Source organism: Conger conger, chromosome 3 (genome assembly GCF_963514075.1).
Source record: "Conger conger chromosome 3, fConCon1.1, whole genome shotgun sequence".
NCBI lineage: Eukaryota > Metazoa > Chordata > Actinopteri > Anguilliformes > Congridae > Conger > Conger conger.
Window position 1 is genome coordinate 15102505 of NC_083762.1, and position 25391 is coordinate 15127895.

A 25391-nucleotide genomic window follows, 5' to 3' on the forward strand; every position below is an offset into this window, starting at 1 on the left:
GTACCCAAGTGTTGGATCTAGGTCATAATGTGCCTCTGTCCATAACTCCCAGAGGGTCGTCTTGGCAACTTACGCACGATTATACTGAAATGCGTGACTACAAGGTAGAGCATAACTTTATGAATGGCATGGGATACAGGAGACACGTAGTAGGACTCCTGTGGTGGAAATGGGTGTTTCTGTGTTTACTAAGGGGGGAAAAAAAGAAGTGGTGGGCAGGGTGAGTGGAAGGGGAAAAAGTGGATACCAAGGACAACAGGTGCTCGAAATGGCCATTTAGATTTAATGACGCCTTAAGGGGGGCGTGTCCAACTTTCTTAGAAGAAGAAAAAAAACCCGAAGTTCGGAACCACCGCGGATAGGCCAGGCCGTGCGTCAGCCACGCCCCTCTAACCTTTTTAGGGTTAGAATCGGATACCCGAGGGGCGAGCGTCCCGTACTTAGCTGGGTGAGGTCACGTGTCCAACTTTTGACCAGGCAAGGAGCACTGGCTAGCAGCATCCCCCGCACAGGCGCCTTGAAACGCGAGGAGTCAGGGCTCTTGCCGTCTCTCTCACCCCTGAAAACGCCGAGTGCCCCGGAACCCTAGGAAGGGGGGTTTTCTTAAACTTATCTTGCGTCCCAGTGCGTGTATCCGCAATTAGCAGGTGTATACCTTTTTATTTACAGATAAAGTTAAGCGGGTACTAGAACCCCCAAACGACGGCAACAAAATGACGACGGTGGAAACCCAAGTGCAATACACCACAACTACTTACATGATGACATCGGAGGGGGATTACATGCTTCAGGAAGAGGACTGGGACCGGGACCTACTGTTGGACCCTGCCTGGGAGAAGCAACAGAGGAAGGTAAGGTTTAGAGTGACGCGGTCGGACTCGGGAGTGCCCAAGAAACTCAAAAGTCGTCTGTAAGTGGGAGGATATGGTTTGAGAGGTGTGCACTGGGACGCCTGTAGCTTCCAGCGTTTCAATTTGACGGGGAAAGTGCAGGCTAATCCTTGGGATAAGTGATATGGTGATGCCAAGCGGACGCACCTGTCGCGCGCATTTCTGTGAGCAACGAAATTATTTCGGACACTTGACTTCTCCACCGTGGCAAAAGCATTCACAAAAGTTTTTGGGAAAAAAAGTCAGAAATACTGTGTAGAACACTACAGTTTACTCTTGCAACAGTTAAATAGAATAAAAAACAAAACAGTTTGCCTCTTGGGGAAATATGTTGCACAAAACATAAAGGCAATATTATTTTACCCTATATTAACTACAGTAGGCCTACCTGTACGTTTATGTATGCACAGATGTTAAATTAATTGGCCGATTCTCTGATGACGAAGGGTTTATTTGGTTAAAATGTAGCCTATAGACGGTTCATATTCACGACACGCTTTCGAATGCTTTAGCAGAATTGGAACTGGCGCTTGGAGCGGCTAGTCTTTTTCGGGGTGGTTAGAGCGGTACTGGATTTCAAGCAGATAGGAGAGACACGACTTATTTATGTTCGCAGGAAGGCTGGGAGCTCGCGCACCTGTGCCCTGTCATCTCGCTCAGCTGGTGCGGCCGTGACTGACAGCCGTTTCTTTTAACGGCCGTCAGTTTAAAAGTCATTTGGACTGATATTACAGTTTTGTATGACGTCATAACCGACGAAAACTTATGATCATCATTACGATTATCAGTCTTTACGTTGGGAGCCACAAAAATAAATAAAAACCAATACATAGGTGATGCGCCCTGAAGCCATTAGATGGCAATTACATACTAGAGCAAAGGTTACACTGCCTATAGGGTAGAGAATTTGTATGGAAAGTCATTATTCGCCTAATAAAAATTTGATTACAATTTTTTCCCAACTGGTCTTTTGCCTTGTAAAAGCTTTTGCCTTATATATGGTAATGTATTTAGTCTACCAATGCATAGAGTAGTAATGCCACTCTCCATTCCCCCTTCAGCATTCAGAAAAGTGATTCTGAGGCACATTTCGGGCAATCCTGACAGCACACGGATAAGGAACCTCATCATCCACACATGCGTTTATCCTACGTGCTCCACGAGACCATGTGAAAGTTTCTTGAAACCACTATTAATTTGCGTTTATCCAGGGGAGCTGCCAAAGTTCGCATTTTATACGCTAACCATTTATACAGCTGCTTAACCTGCTGACCCCAATTTCTTTTAGGTAATGTTTTGCTTAAAGAATCAGCCACAATACTGTATTTCAACACTGAATGCCAATTTTCTGGCTATTAGTGGCTTACACCACCAACCCTTGGGACACATTAGTGCCCTGTTGAGTGAGTGGCGGTGTGAACTGAGGGCAGGATGATCTCAACTCAACATTTCTGGGAATTATTTATTTATTTATTTATTTTGGTGCTCTCAAACTCTCAACCATTGCTTTCAGTTACCAGTAATGATTGTTGCTGCAGCATTAGATGGACATCACAAATACAGTCAAATCGCATATTTGTGATCAGACACCTGAAAGGGTTAAGCACAAAGGCCAGTGGGATGCTTGGCGTTAGCCGGCTCCCCGCCTCTGACACTGACACTCCAAGAAACTTGACAGGGATTTGAGAGGACTCGACAGATGGTGACACATGGAGAGAGAGAGAGAGGGAGCAGGGGAGCGAGCGAGAGGCAGACACGGCAGAAGTGCATGCTGGGCTGGTTTCAGGCCTCCATATAGACGCGCGTCCTAAAAATACCCCTGAACCCCCGTCAGTACCCCTCTCCCTCACTCCCACCCCACCCTTAGGGCCCACGTCTTGCCCCTCCCACTTGCTGAGTTCACATACTGTCAATGGTGTAATGTCACTACTGTAGAAATGGCTTTATTTATTTAAAAAATCATTTTGTTGTAGAGTCATGTAATGTGGCTGCCATTTTTTCGCTATTACACTGTCACCAGTCTGCCGGGGGTGACCTTTGACCTGTGGGCAGGCTGTCACTCTTTCCATGACCACATGAAGGGCAGCCCAAGAAGCTGATATCACCTCATAAATATAGACTCTTCTTCATTTCACTGAAATGAATATGAAAGCGCTATTCCGCACCTGTCTCCTTTCCGCCCTTACTGCCCTAAAAAATGGGGGGGCAAGGTCAGATAGGTGGTAATAAAGTGTTTGACAACACCTTGTGTAACTTCATGTTTTTTGGGCCATAATAAAAATACGTGTTGGGTCCACATTCGGTCATTCCCTCCACCTGCTTGTGGAAAATTGTATTTAATGGAGAAAGAGGATGGTCCTTTTTGGAGCATCCTGCCACAGATGGAGTTATACTGCTGTTGCAGCATTTGTGTGTTGTTAAAAATTCCACTATTTTGTTGCAACGTGCCGTCAGTGGAGGGCTAGGTGTATGCTCTGAATATTTTTCCTGCTGATGTTCAGGGGGAACAGGCCTCTGTCTTCAGAAATATTCTTTTTTCTTGCATCAGCAGAAAAATCTGACATTGGCCATTCAGATGAGTGTCAGCTCAGACTATAGCGAGGCACCCTGGGGGTCTTTATAAGAGAATGAAAGCTGGAGAAAGTGTCTCATTGGACCTGGAGGGGATCTGTATTGAGGATCTTCCTTTTTGAGAGCTGCTGGCTGGTGTCTAATTAAATTCTCCCCTGCAGTTCAATGCCTGTTTCAAGCCCCTTTAAGTTCTTTTTAAGTGGCAGTTAAATATACATTATGAATGAGAACGGCTAGGTATGCTACAGATACGATTTGTCACATGGCGGGGGGGATAACACTCACCTGGGGTCTCAGGTTTATAGCAACATTTAATGTTCGCTAACTGGAAAATTAATTTCGGAACACATCTACTAATTGGGATGCATTAGTGTGCTCCTAAATCTTTCACCTCAGCCAAAACATGTGCTCCTTGGAAAAGGTGTTGCCATAACCCAACCTGAGTGTGTTGTAATGAAGTTGCATGTATGCTCCTTTTCTGACATTTTGAGTTTTTAATGGTCCGTTTGATCCTTTCTCTTTGGTGATGATTCAACACTGGACAGAATTCCCATCCATCCATCCATCCATCATCAAACCCAATTATTCCTGGTCAGGGTCGTGGGGGGTGCTGGAGCCTATCCCAGCATGCATTAGGCGAGAGGCAGGAATTCACCCTGGACAGGTTGTCAGTCCATTGTGGGGCACACCTTTCACTTACAGAACTAGATGGATTGGACACTCCTACACACTGTTTACTTAGCTCAGTGGTAATACCGGCTATGTACAGTACCAATCCATTTTATTTACCTGGTACAGATGTGGTAACAGATTTAGTCAAATTTGATTTGACTTATGCACAATACAGACATAATGCACAATGAAATGCTTTCTTGCAGCAGTCCCCTGACTATTTAAAAAGCAGATGCTTAAGCTAAATGGTTATGCCTGGTACAACAGCAGTTTCCTACCTGGGAATTGAACCTGCAACCTTGAGGTTACTTGCCCATTTATTTAACCATCCCAGCACAGCTAACTTCACAAGGGTCCTGTGCCACAAAGCAGGATTACTGAGTTAACCGGATAACTGCACAAAGTAAAACCCGGAACAGGTCATTATACTTTAGTCCATGTTCCAGATTTGGGAGGGTTCCAGGTTTCACTTATCAAACTAACTGTATAATCATGCTTTGTGGAACAAGCCCCAGGTGGGTTTCATTCAAGTGCTGTCATGGTTTCCATTTTTTCCATTAGCATCTGCATAATTACACTTCTATTTTAAAAGGGAGATAACCAATTAAACTTATTGCTACTCTCTACTGAATCAAAATCAATTGAATCAATATATTATCTTCCACTTATAATCTAACATGGGATATGTCTGCAGAAAGTTTTTGAAATGTTAATTTTTTACCACCTGCACAGCTCATCATGATTAGTTTTCAGTGCCAAAGACCAAGGTCCACAGCGAAGTGAACTAGCTATTCATAGTCCTGTTCTAACTGTAGTACATGACGTCATCTCCTGCAGCAATGCCGTCTGCCTACTCTTGATACTTAGCAATGCCACACATGGCTATGGTAACCTGATGTCAAATTTCAGCAAGTCAGATTTTAAAGCAAATGGCTGGTGAAAGTGATTGGTTGCACAAAGGAGATGCCCACTAAAATTGAAGCCACTTTCTGTGCATTTTCTTTGTTTAGGTGAATTATTCATTGCTTTGTAATGTAGTGCTAGATGGAAGAACATTTTGTTCAGAGTTTAGGTCCTGAACCTAATGACAGTGAATGGCAATCAATGGTTATATCAGTGGTGGACTGATGCGTATCCGCCGTAGTTTTATATGTTGCTGTAGTTCTATATGTTCTCTTCAAATATTTAATTGAAAGCAAAGATGAGAAGTGAGTACCTACTGTTCAGCTGTTACTTTGTTGGCCACAGAAGTTATGACCTTGAAACTGGGGTTGCAAAAGGACAGAAAACAGGACCTGAAACTGTGTTAACAGTTGAGATTGAAATCCAAATAAAAGAACATGTTAAGTAACATAAGCCATATCGGTCATCGTATAGCTTTACATGCATCTTGTAACATTGTATATCGTGTTACACATTTATACTGCTAGAATCTTAGCGGGTCAGTTGAGATCATCTACTTTACTGTAGTGCACAATCGCTTTGTCCCATTTGGGATTCGATCTCATAACCTTCAGTAGAGCCCTGACATCACACACCCCTCCCTCTTACCATACATCATACCAAACACTAATTGTTTTTTGCCATTGTGTCCTCATTTTAAACTCTCACACTCCAAAACTAAAGGGTCAGTTTCACAGACACAGATTAAGCCTAGTCCTTGACTAAATTATCCATACAAAACTCTGTTTAGTCCAGGATTAAACTTAATCTGAGTCTGTGAAACTGGCTTTAAATTCATCTGTCCATGCAGGAGAAGTATCAAGTACTCCACAGAGTCTTTATAAACCCAAAGATCCTACAACTGGTGGTGTTAGAAATGTTAAATTTCTCACCTGGCAATTGCCATTGAAAGTTTTTGTGACATTTTATTTTATGTTATTTCTTAATTTTAGCTTTGTTTAGACCTCACAGACATAATTAATTGAAAGCAGATTGAAATGATGTTTCCGGCAAATAACAAAAAAAAACAGTAGTTGTATAACCATATGGTTGCATGTCTAATGATGGTCGTCGTACTACGTAAAATTCCATCCATCAATCCATTTTCGATCAGTACATTCACCTGTAGAGGTGGTTGGACCTACCCTGGTGGATGGAGGCAGGGTTGGGTGTCACACCACTGGAGACACAAACTTGCGCACACACACAGGGTACAGTTCAGAGATGCAAGTTAGCCTAGAAGGCGTATCTTTAGACCTGCGGTGGAAGACGGATTGTACGCATAGCACCCACTCAGCCGCAGGGAGAAATGTGACTCTGAAAACCGAGTCTGTTCATAAATCACTCCTGATTGCAGGCCTGTGCCGCGTGGCTCCAGGGTCCTACGACGAAGCCTTTGAATCGTCATGATTAAATCTAAACACGCGTCTAAATGTGATTAAAATCGAAATTACGCGAAGTCTTTAGCAGGGGTTAAGCAGGAACAATGAGCGCATTCTCGCGTATGATGCGCTCCTCGCAGTTCTGTCTGCGAAGATCGTGCTCCAGACACATAGCTGCTCTCGTGAGATCTTGTGATTAATCGGTCCTGTAGTTCTTTAGTCACTCGCATATTTCAAACATTTGATTGGTTCCGCCCGCTAGCACACCAGCTTTGCCCTCATTGTGACGAAACGTCACGTTAAATCAACTTTATACAGAATATTTCCATTTAATTGCATCTCGATATGTTTTCACCAAGTAATACAATTGAAGAAGCCGTAGTGAAACTATTAAACACCGTCTTACAGGGATGATATGAAATGAATACATCTATATGTGCCACCATCCCAACCCTACCATTTTAAGCTGAACATACCCCACTCAGCACCCCACCCCCATCCCTCATAGTACTATGCGATCAGCAAGACATCTTCTACAATCAGCATGACGTCGTCTACTATCATCATGACCTATTCTAGCATTTATGCCTAAGCTTTACTGAATAAGCCGGTCTTTAGCTCGTTCTTAATGAGCCGCTTGGAGCACATCTCAGGTCAGCAGGCGGGCTGTCGCAGTGCTGAGGGGCGCGGGCGGTGAGTGTGATTTCTCCAGACCTGCGGTGCATGGGGGGAGCTGAACTGCTTGAGGAAGAGACAGAAATAGACGGGCTGAGTGACTGACACAGGCCTGAGTGGCCAGGCTGGGACGGAGCTGGCCCTCCCCCAGTCCCCCAGTCCCCCAGTACCTGTCACACCTGCCCGCCCCAACACCCCCCAGGGCTTTTCTGGTATCCTGGGAACACAAAGGTCCCGGTGTCTTATTTATTTTAGTGTCACCAGAGGCTTCCCCCTTGTTACACCCCGACCACCGTCAGTGTATACACACACACACACACACGAGCGTGTGCACTCACAAGCACTCGTGTGCACGCACACACACTCACACACACTTCATTAATTATTTGAGACCACATATGACAAACTCGGTAACTCAGTATTAATGTCCGCACATATCACAGATTTACTGACTGTTGAAATGATTAATCAGTAACAGGCAGACAGACCTTAGAGCAGCAACACCTCCAGGTTGAGAGACAGTGATGGAAATTTGGCTGTTTTTTATTTTATTTATTTATTTTTTAAATGACACATACATAATAAGAGACAGAAGGGGGGCTGGTTTATTAAGTACCTAGTGAGGTAAATGAATGATTTCTGCTGATGCAGCGCCCGCTGAATTAAAAGAACAGCAGGACTTAAGGGGAGAGGTGGTCACAGAGTGAGAAAAGGCAGGAGGGGGTAGTTTATGATGGGGGCTGGGGGGGTAGGAGCTGGATCAAATAACTGTTGCTATTTCAGCGACCGTGTCCATCTAGGGCAGCTTCTATAAACTGCCTGTGTGAAGAGAAGCCCTGCCTGTCTGTAGGAAGGGGGGGGGGGGGCACGGACGGTGTGTACGGGGGCGGGGGGGGGGCCACGGTGGGGGGTAAGAGGTGAGGTCATGCAGGTATTTCAGTGCAGCTGAATTAGGGCAGCCTGAAGTCTCAGGATCTATGGAGACGGTGCGAGGGGGAAACGGGTCGATGGCGATCTCAGCAGACCAGGGAAGCCTCAGCACAGGATAGCCCAGTTTGGCCCACTCACCCGGCACTCGCTCCCCGACAGGCACGTCTGCACGGCATGTCTTAAAAGGTCACATCGTCCATCTCCCCGCTGCTCGCTCTGCAAATACAAGCTTTGAGAAAGGGTGATGTGCTAAAAATACGATCGCGTTTCGCAGACCGAGCGGTGCATGGGGCCGGTTCGGCTTTTCAGTCGGAGCTTAAATTCAAGGTTTCGGTTTGTGCAAGGTGACATGGCCTCCAATGAAGTTGGCGTCTGCTCTATGGCTAAACCCAACCCTAACCCCAGTGCGCACACACAGGCACACACACGCACGCATGCACACACACACACACACACACACAAGCAAGCATACACAGACACACACATAAAAACTGCTCTTCTAGTGAAAAAAGGTTTCATACTTTGCCAGTGGCTACAGGGTATGCCAGTGCTCGCAGTGGTCACATGACGTACTGTGTAAAAGGAAGTCGGCAGTTAAATATAGGCTGGGAATTTCTCTCTATATAGAAGCATATCCTGTTAGGCTAACGCATCTAACCTGCCATTTCATTACCCATAAATTATCTTTTTCTTGCCAGAAGAAGGTTGAACCTTCTGCTGCTACACAGTTCAGGATAGCCATGTCCTATCTGTGTAAATGGAAGATGGGAGTTTAATATAGGTGGGCAGTATATTCCAATGGAAGCAAAATATCCTGTTAGGTTAATACATCTAACGTGCGATGTAATGACCCATAAGGGTTTTTTTCCTTGCTATAAAGTAGATTTCAGTCCATCAGTGTCCCAGCATTGACATAGTACAGACCTAATGCAATTTAGGTCATGCTAGGAAATGGGCCATCAATGTAAATATTGTAGCAGTAGTAGATACTAAGAAATGTTTGATTTAATTTCTGTCATACGTGTACCTGTACTCACATTCATATACAAGATGCATACTGTTTATGTAGTAAGTAATATGTGGTATTGGCTGACTACACTTTCTCTGTTGAAAAGATGTAGATGTATCAGGACATTAGACAGAATGCTTGTTTTCGTTTAAGTAAAGGAACCTGAACCTTCTTTAATCCAGTAATTGCAGAGCTTAGTGCTGTAATGGCAGGGATCAGCTGAGGCTCGAACCCTGGTCTCTAGGGGTAGAGGAGGCCGCGCTAACTGCAGCCCTAAGGATCAATTCACCATTATATATTGCAGTTATTTAACTGACAGTTCTATCCAAAGTGACTTAGGGTTGATTTGCTGGGGCCAATCTCCACTGCAGCAATGTGAGGTTAAGGGCCTCTCTCAAGGGCCTCTCTCAAGGGCCCACAGATAGGATCTTATTGTGGCTACACACAGTCAAGCAACTTAGCCACTAGGCTGTAGGCTGCCCCCATGTTAGCCACAGGAACGGATCACTACACTACTATCAAAACGTTTTTTCATAGTAGTTATACGGCATTGTGCACATAAACAAGGTACTCGACTGACTAGAGACTGAATAAGTATACAAACAGGCAATGTACAGCAGCAGCCATAGTGTATTGTGGTGGTGTCACATCGAGCAGTAACAGCAGCTGTGATTGGACAAAATGCTGAGCTGTCTGATCACGACAGAAACTGATTGGTTGAGGTTTTGCTGTGCTTGTGAGTGACGGTGATTGTGACTGGATGGTTGATGCAGTATGATAGCGCCTGACTGTGATTGGTTGAGACGTGAATCTGAAATTGCTGTTGGATATTGGGAATTGTAGTTCACAGTGGGAACTGCAGGTCAGGTCAGTCACTGGAAATCAGTTGTGCTGTTTCCGGGCATGATGGAACCTCCTTATTGGTCCTGAGATCCCACCTGACTCTTGTGGACCAATGGGGAGAGTGAATTTTGTGTGAACAAATGTGACATGGGTCAGAGGCTCAGTAGGTGACTGTCAGGCAGGCCTGACACCTCCCAGAGTGCAGTTGGGGGGCTGGGGGACGTTGCTTGGGGCCTGAAACCAGACCCCCCCCCCATGCTCAAAATAAGGCAGGTGCACCATCATAAATCCTCACCTCTATCTCAAACCAGTTTAACCCCCCTGCCCAAACCCCGTCAATCACAGGAACCTAACAGATTAAAGAGAAACATGGTGTCTGTTCGCCCCTCCTGTCTTTCAGTGCTCAACACCTTCAAAACGCACCTAAAACTTCACTCCCAGCACTCCACCTCCACTTCTACAGCCTGCGTGGGTTGGTGCGTCCTTGAAATGCTTTGTGAATCATAGCGGTTTGCATTTAATCCAGCCATCTTGAACACGGTCTTTCAATGCAAAAGTACAAATCTGAAGGACACCCATTTATTTTAAGGGCAGGGGGAATATCCTCCTTGGAGTCTCTTAACACATCTTGTACAAGATTGTTTCTCTAAATGCAAATGAAATATATCTTAATGCATGTTTTTTCACTCTCTTGTGTGACTGCCATCAATCTGAAGCACAAGATTATTTTACTTTATGCAGGTATTGTTGACATATTAGACGAATAAAAAAAATCTTCAGCTCCCTGCGTGACCCTTTAAAACTGTCTGTTTGGCTGTTTACCGCTTACCGCACCCTTCAGCAAGGCCTGGCTTTAACCGAGCAGCGAGTGAAAGGCCCTGACTCTGAGCTTTCTGTTCCTCATCTTTCACTTTAACCTTACTATTTGTGTTTTGAATTTAAGCATTAAAACGGCAATATATCCCCTGACCACATTTCTCTTGATTTTAAATCTCAACGTACAGTCATGGAACTGGACTTGTAACCAGCGGGAAAGGGGTGACATTCTCTTGTTCCTCCCATATGAGCAAAAATGGCATTAAATCTGTCTGCAGATTTTATAAAATAAGCCAGGTCTTAGAAAAGAAATAGTGCTTTATTTCACTTTAAAAAAGAGTCTGTATTGGTGTAGTAGTTACAGGTACACATTGAACAGTCCCATGGGTGTCTGTCTGTCTGAATGGAAATATAGCCTTGTTGCAGCAGTGCTAAAATGAGAAACACCAAAAACACGAGGCTATTATCACTAAATTTATGACTGGTAGTTTAAACGATGGCTGCAAGACTGTATGAAATGCCAAATATTCAACGGACACCAGTGAGATCAATTACTAAGATGCATTTGCATGGTTTAACTGTGTAAAGTGTAATAATATAACATAATATTAAATTAAGGTTTTAAATTGAATCAAGATTAGTCTTTGGTCTTTCATGGAAAGGAAACACCTGAAAGCACACCGCTAATGAAATAATTTCATATGAAAATGTTCCTTGTTAAAGAATTTTCTGTGAACTAAAAATCTAGGTGAATTGGTTTCAAGGTTTAATTCGTAAAATAATCATTTACACTTCTCTCTTTCTCGCTCTCTCTCTTTCTCTCTAAGATTTAAAGGTTTATTTGAAGTTATCTGTTGAAAGGCCACGCATGCCTCATCTGTAATAACTGACAGGAACATAGTTGCTTTTGTGTCTGTGGATCGCCAGCCTCTGTTCTGAGCTTATTTCTCGAGCTTTCAGTGTGAGTAAGACACTGGGGAGACATGAGACCCCAGCATGGGAAACGGATGCACTTTTCAGTTCTTAGTCATAATTTCTGGCCAGTGACGGCCCTGCCAACGACACCTCCAGCTCATATCCTGGGTGCAGAGTGTGTGTGTGTGTGGCAGGCTCATATCCTGGGTGCAGAGTGTGTGTGTGTCAGTCTGTGATGCAGTTCTATTTTGTAGCTGTCTAAAAAAGGGCCGTTTAAACTATATATGGACATCAAAGACACAGTTCTTCTTCTTGTGCTCCTGGAAGAGCTGAGCTGGTTCAGATTACCACCGTGGAGCTGAATTGGCTTCGGACAGTATTGCCCCTTGTTGAAGTGCACGTTCTCTATGGGAGAAGAAGCACACCGTGTACATGTTTTAAGTGAGTGCACACTCTCCACGCACACACATTGTATCGGAATCAAACTGGATTATTTATTTATTTCTCTGTGGACCATTAGAATGCAAATGTGATATTAGTCATTGGTTGTTGTATTTCTTTACTTTAACATTTTTTCATCATCCAAAATGATGTCTTTAGGAAGAATGGATTTTGTACAGTCTGTATGTATAATGTCAGGACCGCTTAAGTCAGCCATGGCCAACAGTTTTCTCACTGCTTCAGCCCACTCACTTGCAGTGCAGGTTATCTATTCATAGACCACATGCGTGTGACACAGCAATGACATTACGTTACATTACATTTATCTCCAAAGCGACGTACAATAAGCGCACACTGAAGGTCATTAGAACAACTGCGGAACAGGTCGGGTGAGGTAGGATTCACATAAGGTGTCACAGCCGTGAACATCAAGTCTAGTGTACGCATGGTATATAGGCCAAGTCAGCAATGGGGAGTTTGAATCAGCAGATCTGAAACGCAGTATTTCTGCACAAAAGGAGCGGTCCATTTCAATCAGGCCTAATATGATTATATATTTATCTCTTTTCTGTTCCACTGCATTAGTCATGATTTATACATTTAAACATGGACAACAATGGATTAATTATTCTACAATTAATTTGTAGAATATTATAAGAAATTGTATGTTGAATGTGCTTACCTACATATAGTAATGGAATTGTCATGTGACTTTGATTATGATGTTGGGCATTTGTAGAGTAACTATGTTTATTTTCTACTCCATTTAATTAATGTTTTAATTAACACCCTGAGTGTTGATCAAATAATGCTGGATGAGTGAATTGCCGGAGCAAGAAAAATGTGTAAATGGATGTAAAAAGATTTGCGGCGTGCAAATAAATCATTATCTTGTGATAGATACACCTGTCACTCTTCGGGCCAAACTATAAAGGCCAGCAGGTTGTTTCTACGTGTAAATACAATGTGTAATGTAGAACTCCAAAATGTATACTTTATTTTAGTTTCATTTCTTAGCCCCTGACCTCCCCTCCACCCTTTCCCCCACCAACCATGAATACACCTTATCTATTTAAAACACAACTATAGATGGGCGTGGTGTCTGGTGACTGGGCTTTTGTGAGGATTGCCGGTCGGTACTGGGGGAGGGGGGAGGGGGGTGTATTAGTACATTACATTACATTAGTCATTTGGCAGACAGTTGTATCCAGAGGAACATACAATAAAGTTTATATCATAATCAGGGACAAGTGCGCTGAGAACCCTAGAGCGAAGTACAGTTCCAAGTGCGAGGGTGATCATATACATAACTTGAACACTTGTAGAATAATCAGGTAACTTGGCAAGTAGCAATACCACAGTGTTGAGCAAACGGTATTGGTAGTTTGTTTGTAGGTGATAGTAGTTTGTCATTAGTGCCCGTTATTGGATGCGATGCAGTGAGGGGTGTAATGTTGTGCAGTTTGGCAGGCGGGCTGTTGTCCTGTCGCTGTGTAAAACACACAGGCGGCACATTCCCAGTTACTGCCGTCAAACAGGTGGGGGAATGCGGCCTTCCCTCCAGCTGGACGGGCTATTAATACCGCACGGGATGCTTTGTTCAGACTGAAGGCATTATTAATATGGGGCAGTGTGCTTTATTAATAACCGGATACTTCTGAAAGGTGATAATCCCCGGTCAGCTCCCAGTCCGTACACACCTGCGTGTGTGTGTGTGTGTGTGTGTGTGTGTGCAATGAGGGGTTATTTCTTACTTATGTAAAACTGGATAATAATAGTGTTGTATTATTATTAACAATATTAATTATTATTAATAGTATTCATTAGAATAATTATAATTATAATTATTTTGAATAACAGTTCATTATATCAATAACTATAATTATTATTTGTTGTATATACAGTGTGTGTGTGTGTGTGTATATATATATATATATATATATATATATATATATATATATATATATATATATATATATATATATAGAGAGAGAGAGAGAGAGAGAGAGAGTTCAGCTGAGGATTGGGCTTGTGTTGAATTTCATTATGGGAAGGATTTTCCTTGCTGTGTGGAACAGCGTGAGTGACATAATAGTCTCATAAACTGCCTTTGGGGTGTTAAGGTCCCACACCGTAAACACCAGGAGCACAATCTTCAGAGAAGAGGTCATGATGTGAACTCATGTAGCCTCACTGAAGAGACCTTACAAACAGCAACTGGCTCATTTCTAATGTCTACAATGTCTAAATGTCTACATTTTTACTGTATTGATAACGCAGCAGAGGAGATAAAAATGATACTTGGTGAGTTTTAGGACCAATGGCAGCATCTCACTGAGGACCATGAATGATTTTTAAATTGATCCGCAGTCTATCAAGCAGATTTTGTGCCTGTTTGATTTTTCTCAAAATTGCTGACACACCTGAAGACGATGTTACAGTCTCAGAAGAAAGGCTTCCCTGTGTCTTTCAGGGGGTTACTTTTCATAATGGTTCAATCTGGGAGTTTTCACACTTTTCAGAAGTTGAGGGTTTTGTAAATAATTAAAAAGGTCATAGAACCATTTTTTCCCTGTGAGTGTACCTCAGGAACAGTTCTCGTTTGATAGGCATATCCATAAATTGTCCATAAAGAGGAGACTGGGTTGTTTTATTAAAAAGTTGAAACACATTGTTTTGCATTTAGTTCAGAATCCCATTTTACAAGAGACTGTGTCTGGCATGTATCTGTCTACCTGTCAGCCAGGGCAAGCCAGGGCAAGCCAGGTCAAAGCATTTGAGTTTATTTCCTAAGCTTATTTTTCCCAGAGAATGTAGAATTCCAGGCTAATTTTACACAAGTACTTAAAATAATAGTAGCAGTACTGTACATAAGGAAATATTATTTATTACACACCTGTATGGACTTCAGCTATTCAAGACTATTCAAGGGAGCTAAATTATTGTATTAAAATTGTATCCAAATCCGGCCCTGGTGGGAAACAGGCTGTTCTTGGCCCGAGAGGATGGTGATTTGACACCATGCTTGTTTCTGCTGGAGGTACAAGCGGAATGTAAGTGTGATGTGGCAGTGGGAACAGTGTGGATCACTTAACAGCCTGATATATGCTAATAAGCAGGGTAACATTTATGTTGTATCTAGACTTCCTTCCTTTCCATCAAGATGTGGGAGCTGCTCATTGGCGCATGAAGCCAGTTCACGGAGTTGTTCTTTGCCACGGATACGCCCCAATTACTGAAATGTAAAGGAATGAACTGAAGTGGAAGAAAAGGACCCTGGAGAGTAATTACTTCAGTGTGAAGAAATATTTGAATTCAAAATTATGGTCCAAAATGCGATATATAACTCAATGTGAAAATGAGCTTTTTGGCACCAGAGGCTGACTAAACTGCAACACCTCTGGTGACCACTGGAGTTTGTGCGCTTTGGGAGAATGTCCATCCCTGCTACCCGATTCCTTTCTTAGTCATTGTGTTCCACACCGCCCTCTGCAGGTCACAGCTGTTAATAACAGCCACCTTCCCTCTGATCCAGCACATCTCCCCTCAGACCTGAGGACTTGTACCTCTCTCGCTCTCTCTATCTCTCTTTTTCTCTCTTTCCCCCTCTCTCTTTCTCTCTCACTCACTTTCCTCTCTCTCTCTTGCTGTTGCTTGCTGTTCTTATCCCTCTTTCTCTCTCAACCGCTCTCCCTCTCTCTGGCTGAGCGCTGTCACAGCTGTTCCAGGGTCAGCAGGCAGCAGCACTAGTCGGTTCTCCCAGGGAGTAGTTCGCTAAGGCCGCTGCGATGACCTCATTGTAAAGATCAGGGGAGGCCCTGGACAAGGCAGCCCAAATAGGCCCTGCTGACAGGTGGAGGGGTTAGCATAAGCTCCTGGGGGTCCCCGGCATCACCAGAGCCCAGCCCAGCTCAGCGCCCAACCCAGCCCTGTCAGTCTCAATGAGCTTGTACCAGCACAGGGGGCACGACACTAGCTTTGCTGTCATAGCATACCGTCTTTGGATGATTCATAATTATTTTTGCATCTGACAAACTCGGCCCATGAAATTCCCAAGAGAGATGAAATCTCTGCTGTCAAGTAATCCCTGTTCATGCATTGTGGGGACTAATTGGCCTCTCTGTTCTGTGTGAACTTTCTGGTTGTAAATGCTTTTCCATAGTGCTGTTTTGTGCACTTTTAATTGTGTGTGTGTGTGTGCAAATAAGGACTGGTATAAATTAGGCTCACTTTCATTTCAGCTTGTTTCCAGGGCCATATATGTGTGAACTATAACCGTAAAAATTAAGCAACAAATCCAACTGTCCCTTCAACTTTGCATAATTAATTGATGCAAGCAGTTGGCTTCTTTTTTCAATTAGAACGCACAGGAACAGTTCATAAATGGAAGCTTTGCTTTTACACTGAATGGGTCCACAACTGTGGTATCATATGTCCCATAGTTCTTGGTCGTGGCCACTGGTCGATGTAGACTGTATAACTAAGACCACAATTCTCAGCGCACATACCACACAATCTGCAGAGTTAAGCCGTTTGCAAGACTAATGGCAGTTCCTGCAGAACAATTCCAATATGTAAAAACTGTAATGTGTGGCTGAGAATTACTAAGGTGAGCTACATCAGGAGTCTCTCTCTCTCTCTCTCTATCTCTCTCTCTCTACATCTCTCTACATCTCTTGCGCTCTCTCTTTCTCTCTCCACCTCTGACCGTCTTCCTCAGGAATCCTGCTTCCTCAGCTCCTTGTTGGTATCCCATGGCTACCCAATTTAGCCTCCCCCCCCCTTTCCGTCTCGACCCCCGCCAACCCCGTGCTGCCTTGTCCCATCTGTGTGCGGGACCCTGTCTAAATTTGGGCATGCCTGGAGAGGGGACACCTGCTGCTCCTCAGGCTCCTCTTCCACTCTTACATCAAATTACAGAGGGCCTGGGCATTCCTCTGCCTCACACACACACACACACACACACTTACATATATTCACACATACACACACACACACTTACATATACACACTCTCATACATACACATATACACACTCACACACTCTCTCACACTCACATATACACTCTCTCACACACACACTTACATATACACACACTCTCTCATACACATACATATACACACTCACACACTCTCACACTCACATATACACTCTCTCACACACACACTTACATATACACACACTCTCTCATACACATACATACTCACACACACTCTCATACACACTCGCACGAACGCACTCACACATACATACACACTTTCACACACACACACACACACGTACACACACATACGCACATACATACACACGTACACATACTCACACACTCTCTCATACATATATATACACACTTACACACACTCACAGACACACATATACATTTTAAATCTTTATTTAGGTCCACACTTATACATTATATAAATATAAATATAGGGCCTAAATAATATATTTCTGATGTCTTTCACTTGAGTAGCAGTACTAGATATGAAAGCAATACAGTAGGGATGTAACAATGCAAAAAATGCAGGACACTAATACACACACATACTGTACTACAAAAGTCTTAGGCTCCCTAGATTTTTCAAAAATATAATTTAAAAATAAATATAAATGTTAATATATATTTGGTCTTCGATTCATTTTTTTGTTTGTATGTTCTGCATTATTGTCAGTAGAAAATAACAAATTTGACCGTAAAATGTTACAGTGAAATCTTTGCATTTCATTAAATAAGGTAACATACTGTATTCAATAATGGACTTTTTAAAAACTTGATCAAGGCTCTCTGGAATTACCTAGAGCCAGAAGCAAGCAAGACAGCCAAAGTCTGCAGAAGAACCCAATATGTTTGGAACAACCTACCAGCCAAGTTTCTTATAAAACTATGTACCTAAGAGAATTGATGCAGTTATAAAGGTGATGGGTGGTTGCAACAAATATTGATTTGATTTACTTTTTTAACTGTTCACTGCTCTTTGCCATGATTTTTTATATTTTAAAACCTTCAATTATAAAACTGTTTTTTTTTAAAATATCATCTTTGCTTTACAGAATTGTGCCTATGGCTTTGGCACAGTACTGTACATACACATGCACACACACACACACACACACACTCTCTCTCTCTCCCTCTCTCTCACACAGAAACGCACACACAATGTATTCCTCCTAGCACTGGGAAACGTACGTCTCCTCCTCTGCTATTCCTTTCATCTCCCTCCATATTCCTTCCATCGGTTCTCCTTATACAGATCACTTTCTTCTTTTCCCCTTCTGCGGTTCTCTCTCTCCCCCATCGCCTGTCTCTCTGCCTCTCTCTGATGTACACATTCTCCTTTACTGCAGAATGCAATTACACAAATACGTACAGACATATGCTATACACACACAACACACACAAAACACACACATACACACACCACACTGCACACTCATGCACACACCACACACACACCAACCACACGGCACACACATACACACAGATACACACACACACACACACACACACACACACACAGAGGTCCTCCCACGCACCCACAGTCAGTCTACATCTTTCAGCTCGTCTCTATTATCTATCCCAGAGTGCTTTGTGTTGTGCACAGCAGAAAACCGCTCCTGATCACATGCACAGAGGAGTAAAGCTTCACTGCTCCCACACACAGACCTCTGTACTGTATCTTTTTGGGTCGAGTCTGTATGCGTCGGTACTGCTGCTAAGGCATTGCCTCTGCCAAAATCATATCTTTACCTGTTTCTAGCCCTGTGTCTTTAGTCCTTGTATTACTGTTTGGCCTCTGGTCCGGCCAGTATTGTAAATGCGTTTTTCTTCAATTAACTCGCCTTGATAAAGAAAGGTCAAGCACATAAATAACGCAATGAAATTGACTTTCCGATACTATACTGTATGTGTTTGTAATTGCCTATCAACTTGGTGGATTAACTGTAAATGGGTGGAGGCCTGTGAATGTCAAGCCCATTTGTCATCCCGATCTTATACAATCCCTGCGGAAAAAACCGCTCAAGCTGGTAGCTGAGGTGTGTTCAATATCGCAAATGCTAGCTAACGTTAACTAACGTTCGCGAACATATTAAAACTTTTTTCTGTTCGCCGCTAACGTTAGCTTCATCCAATTTGAAAAGGTAGTGTGCCGCGAACAGAAATGGTTGCTGACAGGGGAGACTCGTAGAGAACAAAAGTTCACAATTATTTGCCCGTAACAATACGCTTTAATCAATGTAATATTTGTTCTTACCTTAAATAAAAAATAAATCACAGGTAAGCAACAAATCAGCTAGCTGGCATTGTTAAATCTAAGTCGCATCCATTTGTATTCAAAATTCGTTGGTGGCGAACTAAATGGAATGCTCATTTAAAATCGTTCAACAGTAACGGTTTACTGCGAACATGGTTCGCCGTGAACGCACCTCTGGTTGACCAGTTAGACCAGCTCCATACTCAACATGCCTTGAAACAGCTGGTATTTCAAGCTGGTCATAGCTGCATTTGACACCAGGGATGCACAGTATATGCAGGAGTTAAACATTGTTCCTCCAGAACCACAATGTGATGTTCGCAACATACAAGATGCGCGTTGCACCCAGGACTACACATTATCCATGAAGGGTGTTAAAATTCATTAAACATAAGAACAATATCTGACCTTTCTTGCATGTTATGTAACCACTGCCAAAAATAGTGTCCCTTGAACCAAATACATAAAAAGATTAATGTTTGAGAATATACAAGGATTTCCGATGGTTGCTGTCTTTCACTTGAATACACAGAAATGGAAAAGTATGAGCATCTTGAGCAAAAATGACAATGAACATACAAGCAAATTTGGCAGTGATAATGGATCACTCGATTAAGTACACTAACTCCTGCCCCATCGTCTGTCCCCCAGACCTTCACAGCCTGGTGTAACTCTCACCTGCGTAAGGCCGGCACGCAGATCGAGAACATCGAGGAGGACTTCAGGAATGGCCTCAAGCTCATGCTGCTGCTGGAGGTCATTTCAGGTGAGAGTCTTACTCCTGCACTACACAGTCTTACTCCTGCACTACACAAGGTCTTACTCCTGCTCTACACACAGTCTTACTCCTGCACTACACAACATGTTACTCCTGCGCTACACAAGGTCTTACTCCTGCACTACATAAGGTCTTACTCCTGCACTACACAAAGTCTTACTCCTGCACGACACAAAGTCTTACTCCTGTGCTACACAAGGTCTTACTCCTGCTCTACACAAAGTCTTACTCCTGCACTACACAAAGTCTTACTCCTGCCCTACACAAAGTCTTTACTTACAATACATGTTGTCTTAATCCAACGCTACATACAGTCTTATTTCAGCATTAAGCATGGTCTTATTCCAACACTACATTGGGCCATAGTCTTCACATACTTTTCACACATTTCACACATGTACATACATATTGTTTCCAAAACTACACTCTGCTCTTGGCACTATATAATCAGCTTTGTTATTTAACTGCTGTGTATGTAGTTTGTGTGTGTGTTTTCTGTATGAGCGTAATTTACTTATTTTCTGTATGCGTACAGGCGAGAGGTTGCCCAAACCAGACAAGGGTAAGATGCGCTTCCACAAGATTGCCAACGTGAACAAGGCTCTGGACTTCATCTGCAGTAAGGGTGTCAAGCTGGTGTCAATCGGTGCTGAGGGTAAGACTTGCTGTGTGTGTGTGTGTGTGTGTGTGAGTGTGTTGTCACCTGAACTGCTGTCCTGTGTACTGTACACTGTCTTCTGTCAGTCCGTCTGTCTGCCTTGTTTTTCTGAATGTTTCGTTTTGGTCTCTGATTGACAGACAGTCTGTCTGTGGAATTGTAGATTTTTTTTTTTCCCCCTGTGCATCAGAGTCCACCCACTTTAAATCTCCTTGGTTACTGGCCCATCTGTTCTATCTGAGCTCATGTAAGCTCTGTACTGAGACAGCCCTATCTGTGAGGCTACTGTCTGTCCCTCTGTCTGACTGTGACTCTGTCCCTCTGTCTGTCCCTCTGTCTGACTGTGACTCTGTCCCTCTGTCTCTCTGTGACTCTGTCCCTCTGTCTGTCTGTGACTCTGTCCCTCTGTCTGACCGTGACTCTGTCCCTCTGTCTGTCCCTCTGTCTGACTGTGACTCTGTCCCTCTGTCTCTCTGTGACTCTGTCTGTGACTCTGTCCCTCTGTCTGACTGTGACTCTGTCCCTCTGTCTGTCCCTCTGTCTGACTGTGACTCTGTCCTTCTGTCTGTCCCTCTGTCTGATGTGACTCTGTCCCTCTGTCTGTCTGTGACTCTGTCCCTCTGTCTGACTGTGACTCTGTCCCTCTGTCTGACTGTGACTCTGTCCTTCTGTCTGTCCCTCTGTCTGACTGTGACTCTGTCCTTCTGTCTGTCCCTCTGTCTGGCTGTGACTCTAATCATCTGTCTGACTGTGACTCTGTCCCTCTGTCTGACTGTGACTGTGATCATCTGTCTGTTTCCTCTGACAGAGATTGTGGACGGAAATGTGAAAATGACTCTGGGAATGATCTGGACCATCATCCTGCGTTTCGCCATCCAGGACATCTCTGTGGAGGGTGAGAGACTGACCCCAACACACACACACACACACACACACACACACACATATATACACACACACACAATGGATCCAGTCACCTAAAGTCCTCATTAGTAATGAGTCATAATGTGGTTTTGATCTTCTCTCTTCCTCTCCTTCCCTGCCCACAGAAACCTCTGCTAAGGAGGGTTTGCTGCTGTGGTGTCAGAGGAAGACTGCCCCCTACAGGAACGTCAATGTCCAGAACTTCCACATCAGGTGAGCACTCAGCTCCCCCTCCTGGCTACAATGTGTAACTACACTCACAGTTCTCCACGCAGTCCATTGAATATGTCGATAATTCAGTGTTCGGTCATGTGCGCTGTTGTGGCTACTGTGGTTTTTTTTCCCTTTTTCATATTTCTCTGTGATGTTTCTCGCACCTTTTTCGTGAATATTTTTTCACACTGTGGTATCAATGCAGTCCTTTCCTCCTCTAAACCTATGTGTCATTTCTGTCTCTCTCTGTCTCTCCCATTCTCCTTTCTTCCCCATCCCTCTTTCTCCTGTTGTCTTTCTCTCTTCTTGCCCCATCCCTCATTTTTCCCTCATTCGCATTCTCCAATCTTCCCCACTTCTCCTCGATTCACCCCTTCATTTCCCTTTCCCACTCTTTCATTCCCCTCCTCTGCATCTTTCTCTCTCTCTCTCTCACTCTGTGTCTTAGTTGGAAGGATGGCCTGGCTCTGTGTGCCCTCATTCACAGACACAGACCTGACCTCATTGACTACTCCAAACTGCGAAAGGTGCTCACCCCTCCTCCTTTGCTACCTGCCCCCATCCCCCACCCCCTCTGTTCCACCCCGACCTGCCCAACTCACCCTCTAGCACAAGGAAACATCCCAGATCCTGTTAAATTTAACCAGCCTCTCATTATTAGTATAGTAGTAGTAGTCTTAGTAGTTGTAATTGTTTTAGCCATAGTAGTAGTAGTAGTTGTTGTTGTTTTTGTTGTTGTAGTAGTAGTAGTAGTAGTAGTAGTAGTAGTGCTTGTAGTTTTAATTGTAGTAGTAGTAGTAGTAGTTGTAGTTGTTATAGTCATGGTAGAAGTTGTAGTAGTAGTCATAGTAGTAGTAGTTATGGTCATTGTAGTAGTAGCAGTAGTAGTAGTAGACATAGTAGTAGTAGTTGTAGTCATAGTCATCGTAGTAGTAGTCGTAGTAATTTTGAGAATGAAGGCTTCTGGTTATGCCTCCCTTCTCTGCACCTTCTCCCTTGTAATTTCCTAAAGAGTAAGCTCTTAGTGTCGTGTGTTATTATGGGCTGGCTGTGTTAAAGTTCCTGGACTGTGGCCCCTATGGTAGGATGGTGAGGCCTTGCCTGTTGCTCGTTTCCTTTCCTCACTGTGACTGAATAAATGCTCGACTTTTGCCAGCAGCATCCGAGCTGGTGCATTGGCCTGGTCACTGGCACGCGCAAGTTTTTACATTAACTTCACTCACTTTTCCTTTTTAAAGTGTGTGCATGTGTCTGTGTTTCCATATTCAGACCAAGCTCTCCGTTTGTATTTGTTTTTTTGTTTTTTCCCCCAATTTCCCCCCATATTTCTACTAAAAATGTCCCAGTAATATTCAGCTTTGATAATGTGGGACAATTTATATTTAATTTACAACTAATGATAATTTATCATTAGTTAGTAACCCTTTAATAATAAATTGTATGTAGCGTATCAGATTAACACTTGACCAAGCAGAAAGGGTTTGTGCATGATATTAAAGAGGAAATGTACATTCTTTATCCTGTAACCCATGGATGCTCAAATCTAGCCCTGAGGCCAGAAGTACTGCTGGTCTCTACCTGATAGTTAACTAACTGATTAATGTGCCAGGTTTAAATCAGTCCTGATTAGAGTGGAAGAATGAAAACCAGCAGTGCGACTGACCCCCAAGGCCAGATTTGAATATAACTGCTATAAGCCTGTGCAGTTTGGTTGTCAGAATTGTTTTTAACAAATCGTCATGCAATAACTGCCATTGTCATAAGCGGTTGGATTGTCCTTCTCACTGAGCCGTGACATGTCCGTCCCTATCTATGTGGACCTGGACACGGTCACTCCTGCGAACCACTGGAATGGGAGTGTTGCTTTGGACTCATCTCCTGGGGTGGGTTCTTCTGCCCCTCGAACCCTGCCCCCATGTTTCTCACCCCTCTCCACCCCTGTCCTTGCAGGACGACCCCATTGGCAACCTCAACACCGCGTTCGAGGTGGCTGAGAAGTACCTGGACATCCCCAAGATGTTGGACGCTGAAGGTGAGCCTTTTAAAAACCCCTGTGTCCAGCCCACTATAAGATCCACACAACTGTTGGGCCCTTGAGCAGGGCCCTTGAGCAAGGCCCTTAACCCTCACATTGCTCCAGGGAAGATTGTATCCTGCTTAGTCTTAGTCTAATTTAGAACTCCCTGGGCAATTCTAATCAACTGTAAGTCGCTTTGGATAAAAGCATTAACTAAATAACATGTAGTCTCAATGTCATTTGCCATTAGCGCACAACCACACAACCACAGATTCTGCGGGTAATGGTCGACTCTAGCACTATTCACGGTAGCAGTGCCCGTGTGATATGACCATGCCTGGGTCCTGGTCATCCCGGTGACATGTCCTAATCGTGCTGTTCTGTTGGGCTCATCCTAATCGTGCTGTTCTGCTGGGCTCATCCTAATTGCGCTGTTCGGTTGGGCAGATATTGTGAACACCCCAAAGCCTGACGAGAAAGCCATCATGACCTACGTGTCCTGCTTCTACCATGCCTTCGCTGGAGCAGAGCAGGTAATGGACTATTTCTGCGATGCTCTGTCCTGATGTCCTAGGCTTTAAATCTTAATTTGGCAAATTTTTAATTTTTATTCTAAGTCAATGTTTTAGAACTACACTAATATAAATGACCAGTAGTGATAGGTTTAAATAATAGGTATGTCTGTTTGAGGGACTTCAGGGACATTAACGTCCGCCTCTCTCTCTCAGGCTGAGACTGCTGCCAACAGGATCTGCAAGGTGCTGGCTGTGAACCAGGAGAATGAGAGACTGATGGAGGAGTATGAGAAACTGGCCAGTGAGGTGAGTCGCCCCTTCTCACGCACTGGTCTGCTTCTCTCTGTGGAGTCGGGTAAACGTCAAGATAATTTCAGAGCTATCGACACAGCGAACACTTTTAAGAAAGAAAGTAAAATCACATTTATTGCAATCACATAAAACACTATGCTGGTGTTCTAGAACTCCATTGCTTTCAATCACCAGTAGTGACCGTTACATCAGCGTTAGAACGTTCAGCAATAGCAATCTAGTATATTGCACCTCTGAATACCTGAACCGGTGTCCCTGTATACCTGTAGCCTTACCTGTGTACACATAGGCTTACCTGTGTTCCTCTGCGCTTCCCTTCACCCTGTCTGTCTGCAGCTTCTGGAATGGATCCGGCGCACTATCCCCTGGCTGGAGAACCGCGTGGCTGAGCAGACCATGCGCGCCATGCAGCAGAAGCTGGAGGATTTCCGTGATTACCGCCGTATCCACAAGCCCCCGCGTGTGCAGGAGAAATGCCAGCTGGAGATCAACTTCAACACCCTGCAGACCAAGCTGAGGCTGAGCAACAGGCCCGCCTTCATGCCCTCCGAGGGCAAGATGGTCTCGGTAAGTCCCCGTCCTTCACCGAAATATGCCCCTGTGGGTTTCTGCCCGTGCATACGTGCCCCTTCAC

At 43.8% G+C, this 25391-nt stretch overlaps 1 protein-coding gene across 1 annotated transcript in view; it reads left to right on the forward strand.

Annotated features, from left to right (window-relative positions):
* Positions 1 to 463: 463 nt before the first annotated feature.
* LOC133125252 (alpha-actinin-3) overlaps positions 464 to 25391 on the forward strand; it is a 32666-nt gene continuing 7738 nt past the window's right edge. Inside the window, exons 1-10 of the mRNA XM_061237022.1 lie at positions 464 to 851; positions 19992 to 20106; positions 20654 to 20773; positions 21585 to 21671; positions 21826 to 21913; positions 22362 to 22440; positions 23864 to 23945; positions 24378 to 24463; positions 24659 to 24751; positions 25094 to 25324. Of these exons, the coding sequence (XP_061093006.1) occupies positions 714 to 851; positions 19992 to 20106; positions 20654 to 20773; positions 21585 to 21671; positions 21826 to 21913; positions 22362 to 22440; positions 23864 to 23945; positions 24378 to 24463; positions 24659 to 24751; positions 25094 to 25324 (1119 nt within the window). The 5' untranslated portion in view covers positions 464 to 713. The remainder of the gene's footprint in view (positions 852 to 19991; positions 20107 to 20653; positions 20774 to 21584; positions 21672 to 21825; positions 21914 to 22361; positions 22441 to 23863; positions 23946 to 24377; positions 24464 to 24658; positions 24752 to 25093; positions 25325 to 25391) is intronic.